Below are 5,879 nucleotides of genomic sequence, written 5' to 3'. Positions count from 1 at the left end.
TGAATGGAGAAATTAAGCATCTGGAGCCAGTGGTGTGTGCCTAGGGATAAACAATTCCTCACGTGTCAGTGATTGCCATGAATTTGACTCCTGTTTCTTCTGTAATGTGTGATAGCTGTGTAGATGGGGTGTTCTCTTACCCTGATTTTTCCGAGTAAAGCTGCTGTCTCCTTATCCATACGGATTGTAGGAATCTGGGGGTTTTCTATTTGGTGTCTGAAAAGCACTGAAATGCCTTCTGTTTCTTTTGTTTTTAATCAGATCTTCGTGGAGTTCGATGGCTGTAACTGGAAGCAACATGCTTGGGTGAAAGTCCATGCTGAAGAGGTGATAGTGTTGTTGCTGGAAGGATCGTTGGTTTGGGCACCTCGAAATGATCCAGTTATGCTCCAGGGGACTCGAGTCTCACTGGCACAGTGGCCTGCACTGGTGAGTACTTGGCCAGAGGCTCTCGTGTCCTCAGAGGTTTGCATCAGCTCTGCTGTGAACCACACATCTGGGATGTGGTACAGGGTGTCGTTTTGCAGGTACCAAAAATTGCCTGAGGACATTTTTTCACATGGGAGATCGCAGAGCAGTTACCTGGGTGTTACGGTGCCTTTGAGGTGTGTGCTTCCAGTGCCTGCCCCAGAAGGGAAAGCCGTTACCCCCCAGAAACAAGATCTTGTTTACCAGTGGGTCTCTGCAGAAATGTGGTGCACGTAAGGGAGAAGAGTATTTTCCCTTTTAGAAAGTTTTAGAACTTTGAGTGCATTGGGCTTTTCTGAACCGGGAGAATACACCTGTTGGTCTTAGTGCGGCCTCTGTAGGGCTCTGTATGGTAAAGGTGCAGCATTGTTTCCCTGGTGTTTCTGAAGGCACGTGGGGTGAGAGAATAGGCTGTGAGCCTGACCTGTAGCCGTAAATTGGCCACTCCTAATCCAGCCGCAAGTTTGGTTTCAGTAGTGGTGTTAGCACCGCCCAGGGCAGCAGTTTTCTCCTGTTCCTGGGGGCGGTTAGCCGCGCTGCTGTTCACGTGGCCGTGGCATGTTGTGGCACTCGAGGCCAAACCCCCTGTGCTTCAGCCGGCGTATCCGGGTGTACCTGTTCCACAGGCATCCTGATGAGCTTCTGTAGCGCAGAGCGTTCCTCTTCGGAAGCCCCGAAGAGATGAAATAGGATGTAAGGAAGGATCCTTGTCCGTGAGAGTGCTGCCCTTGTCAGTTCTGGTTTTATTGTCCTAGATCTATCACTTAGGAATCTGTCCTGCGTTGTCTCTTCCTGCTAGTCCTGTTCGCCTTCAGGAAATAGTTTTACATAAACGGTGAAATTGAATTTTATACTCACTCTGTTGGGTAGAGGAGGATGAAGTGTGGGCAAACTTGATGAGAGCCGTTACAGGCAAAGTGTCCTGAATACGTGTGTGTCACGATCCTGTAGGCATGCGCTGAGACAGAACACGATCCACAGACTCCAGTGGTTGGCAACTTCCCCTCCCCAGGCTACGTCAGCAGGTGGTTGTTTGGATTCTGCTGGGTCTTTCTAATCATCCATCCCCAGCTGGAATATCAACAGTGCCTGTAACAAGCTTCAGCTCGGGGAAAAAGCTGCCCTTCATTAATACCCCCCAACTCCTGCATAGGAATACAAATGCTCCTGGTAGGGGGCTGTACCCCAGACATGGAGCATCTAGCTTGAACTGTCACCCCAAGATCGGTTGTTAACCTGAGCATCAGAGGGTGCGTTCCCGTGGCAAACAAAGCCACGGAAGGGGTTTCAGTTCTGCTGCAGGCTCGAATGAAGAGCTGGAGCCAGTGTTCTGCAGCTCCTTCTTGTAATATGCCACACGTTGAAGGATTACTGGCGTATGCATAGCGAGTACCAGTTTGCATTACGGCGTGGGCACTGGGTGACACAAGTTGAGAAACGAAACTTTAAATCCTTGTGGTACTGAAATGGCACGTGAAAACAACTGCTGTGGGGCTGTGTGTGCTCGTCCTTTGTATAACCTGTGGTTTCTCTTGTTCATCACAGACCTTCACTCCTCTAGTAGATAAGCTGGGTTTAGGCTCTGTAGTCCCAGTGGAGTTTCTCCTGGACAGACACTTGCGTTTCCTGTCTGACGCCAGTGGATTACGTTTGTTTCAGGTATTAACTGCAATTTAACTGTCTGCTCTGGTTGTCAGCTTACCTGTTCCACTTCCATGTTCTTGTCCTCCCCCTTTCACTGCCCTGTCACGTGTCTGTGTCCCTGCTTTCCCAGGGGCTTATGCTGATCTCCATCTGCGCTCCATCAGTCCTGGTTCCTCTCGTGGAAGCCAGCGAGCTAGGCGCCATGCAGCTGCACGTGCAGTGGAAGCGTTGCCACTGCAGCCCATGGCTGGTCCTTTTGTCTCCTGGAGTGTTCAGCGACGCTTTTCTTGCTGTGACGGTTTTTGGTCTGTCAGTCCCTGAGAGCACCCAATGAGAGCTCTCTCTTAAAAAAGGAATTAACTTAACGAACTCTTACCTTAAAAGACTGTTCTTTTATGATAAAACTGTTTGTTGTTGGCAGATGGGAACAGAGAGTCAAAATCAGATTCTGCAGGAGCAGCCTTCACTGAGGGAATCTGTCAACGCTCTGATCAGTGACCAGAAGCTTCAGGAGATATTTAGTAGAGGTGAGAGCGCGGTGTTCAATCTCGGAGCTACTCTGTGAGCAGTGAGACTGTGCTGGGATTTGTGAAGGGGAATAGTGCCCATTACTGTTCGTTCTGGAGGGTCGATTTTCTCTATTGTTCCACCAGCTCCTCACGAAGAAGCTGTTTGGTCGCAGATACAGAAAGCAGGTGCTGAGCTACAGCCAGAAGTCCCTGTTGGGAATGGTCACTGAGGGTGTAGTTCAAGTAGGACGACTTGTTGACAGCGTCCATGTGCTTACAGCTTCCCTAGGGTTAAGTTTCAGTTGGGCATTTTTAAAGCTCTGCTCCGCTCTGTAATTCTGGCAGCGTAGAAGTACAGTTACTCTGTAGATGTTGGCCTGTAAAAAATTCCGTTTGTTAATGTCTAATTCAAACTTTGGCGTTCGATAGTTAACACATGACTTGCTGAACGTTGAAAACAGTGTGGCCGCTCAGCACCATTAATGTCTGAACCGTTGTCCGGGCTGGGTTAGGGTTAACCTTGACCGCAGAATTTGGTGGCACACTGGGGTCTGTCGGTGAAGTGCTGAGATGGTTTCCCACCCGGAGTTCGGGTTGCTGGAGGCCACCCGGGGCGTAGGCCACGGTTGCTTGAAGGTGGATGTCGTTCATGAGGGGCGTTCAGGGCCTTCTGGTTAAACAAAACGGTCGTTGATAGAAGTGTGACGGGGACAGCCCTTGCCGAGCAAGCTCCTTGTGAACCGGCCAGCTCGGAGCCGCCTTCTGAACTGCCTCGTTCCGGCCCTGTCAGGCACGGGCTCTGGGGTCGTGGGGATTTTGACCACCTAGAGTAACTACATCTTTGTGCCTGGACTTAGGGCAGCGGAAAGCTGGGCATGCTGGTGTGGAGAGCGAGGGCAGGGCGGAGGAGACCTTGCTGTAGATGACGCGATACCGGTGCCTAAGCACTGACCGGTTGGTGTAGAGATGTTGGGGATCTGTGCCATCAGGTTCAGTTTCCCACCCTTCCAAAGACATGTTTCTGAACTGCAAGCAGGTCGTACTGGGGGTTGGTGTGTCAGGACTGGGTCGGAACGCTGTGCCTGCCCCCTGGGCTGGCGCTTCGTAGCTGCTGCCGGGAGGGTTAGAAAGCAGAAGAGTTGAGTTGCAAGGAGCCCCCATCTAGCTTCGTTTGGTCAAGGAGTGAGTTTGTTTTGGTCTGTCGCTTTTTTAAACTTGTAAATGATACTAATCTTGTGTTTCCAGTAGTTCTGCCTTACAGCAGTGAGCGCTCCCTGCCGCTTCACGGCGGAACGCTTGGCTTGTGCAGGATTTGCAGCAGAAGCCCTGGCGCTTTTACTTCGTTCCACCTGGAAGACGCCACAGCCCGAATTATGTGCACAGAACGCTCTCGCTGTATGACTCTTGGCTAGTACGGCACAAAGCTCGTCTGGAAATTATACTCCACGTCCTCTTTTCCAGGTCCTTACAGCACCCAAGGCCAAAGAGTTAAGGTTTACCAGCCGGAGGATGAAAACAGCTGGCTTTGTGGGGTTGTGAGCCACCAAGACCCCTTGACTCGCCTTATGGAGGTGTCTGTGACTGAGGTAAAATCACGAAGCGCTGCTTTGGTGTTCCAAAACACCCTTCCTCAATGTCTCGTGGACCATGACAGCTCCACCAGAACCTGTGCTTTTGGTTCTTTGTTTCTTGCTTTGAAAGAAGAGCAGTTATCCGTGTGGCGGCTCGCAGATTTGCTGTTTTCCTGTTTCGATGACTTCCCACAGCGGATGGCGGTGCACAGCCCGCTTCTGCAAAGGAAGCTACAAGGATTTCTTTGAAATGAGCACTAGATGGCAAAGTACCGAAGCGGTGTTCTGGGCAGGAGAGCGTGCTGATGTCCAGGAAGCACCTTTTGCTGTGGTCTTCCTGTGCCTTCTCCCAGTGTCTCTGTGACAGGCTGTACGCGGGGTTGGAAAACAAGCATAGCGTGGAAGATGACACCTTAGTCTAAGCAGAATAGATGGATTTTAGCTTAGGCTGTTTGCTTTTCCCCTTGCTGCCAGTGAGCCTCCAGAGTGTGGTGAGCAGCAGAGATCTGCGCCCTGCTCGGGTCACCCGGTGCGCGTCACCTGTTTCTGCGTGTGCCGGCAGGTAGTTGGCTCTCACCGCAGCCTGCTCCTCGTGGCTGCTCTTCCCAGGAGCAGCAGGCCTGTGGTGCTGTGGGATTACTGTAGCAGCAGCACTCCTCTCGGGTTTCTGGGTCCAGTTCTGTGTCCCAGGCCACCCACCCCCACACCCGTCATGCGCAGAATGAATACACTGAAATGCCCGGGAATCCTGTGCTGATCTGCTGCTGGTGCCCAGGAGGGGAGGTGTGTGCGTATTGTAGGCGAGTCTGGTGCTTCGGAGAGGCACGGAAATGAGGGCGTATGCGCTCCCAGCAGATGTGTGCCAGGAAGCACCCGTCTCTCTGCCGCAAAATAGCACAGTAACCTCCGTGCGCGGTTAGAGGTTGGGTGCTCCTTGCTCCTCGGGGGGTGATGGGGGTGGCTGGCGTAAACCCGTGCTTCCCTGCACTCCTCTCTGCTGCGTGGAGCAGAGCAGTGTGCAGAAGGCTGGAGCGGCACGGAACCCCGTTCAGGGGAGCTGTGCTTCTGCGCTGAGTGCCTCGAGAGAGGCTCAGCAGAACAAACGTGCAAGGAAACAGTGGTAGGAGTCAAATTTGGAAGTTTTTGAAATAGAGAGGGAGAGGAGGACAGGAGGTGACCCGGAAGTCTGTTGTATTATGAAGGAAGTGGGACAGAAGGAACACACAAACGGGAGAGGGGCGGCGGAGTAACCTGGTGGTCTTTTGCATTGATGCTGTATACTCTGAATTAAAAACTAACCTCCTCTTTTTTCCCTTCTCCCTCCTCAATATCAGAGTGGTGAAATAAAGTCGGTAGATCCTCGGCTGGTTCATGTGGTGATGGACAACACTTCTCCAGGCGAGGTACTGCAACAGTTCAGTTCTTGTGGGAAACTTCGTAAAGATTTAGATACAAAACACGTAAAACACGGGAACAGCTGAAAGCTGGTGCTGTGTTACCGTGGGCTTTTGGGAATGTGACTGCAAGAGGACAATTTTCTTTGCCACTTTGAGAGATGGTCACAGCTTGCTTTAACCAACAGGTTTTCATAGAATCCCAGAATGTTTTGGGTTGGGAGGGACCTCAAAGCCCACCCAGTGCCACCCCCTGCCACGGGCAGGGACACCTTCCACTAGACCAGGTTGCT

General features: G+C 51.7%; 1 protein-coding gene across 1 annotated transcript in view; it reads left to right on the top strand.

The window, feature by feature from the left end:
* Positions 1-267: 267 nt before the first annotated feature.
* LOC104511849 (lysine-specific demethylase 3B-like) overlaps positions 268-5,879 on the top strand; it is a gene marked incomplete at its 3' end in the record, with an annotated part of 15,127 nt that continues 9,515 nt past the window's right edge. The window contains 5 exon segments of the mRNA XM_010154617.1: positions 268-429; positions 2,014-2,127; positions 2,534-2,639; positions 4,083-4,207; positions 5,527-5,595. Of these exon segments, the coding sequence (XP_010152919.1) occupies positions 385-429; positions 2,014-2,127; positions 2,534-2,639; positions 4,083-4,207; positions 5,527-5,595 (459 nt within the window).

The sequence above is a fragment of the Eurypyga helias genome, unplaced genomic scaffold, assembly GCF_000690775.1.
Source record: "Eurypyga helias isolate BGI_N326 unplaced genomic scaffold, ASM69077v1 scaffold37366, whole genome shotgun sequence".
NCBI classification, from domain to species: domain Eukaryota; kingdom Metazoa; phylum Chordata; class Aves; order Eurypygiformes; family Eurypygidae; genus Eurypyga; species Eurypyga helias.
The sequence above is the reverse complement of the archived record's forward strand: the minus strand, read 5'-3'. Positions and strand labels throughout refer to the sequence as shown.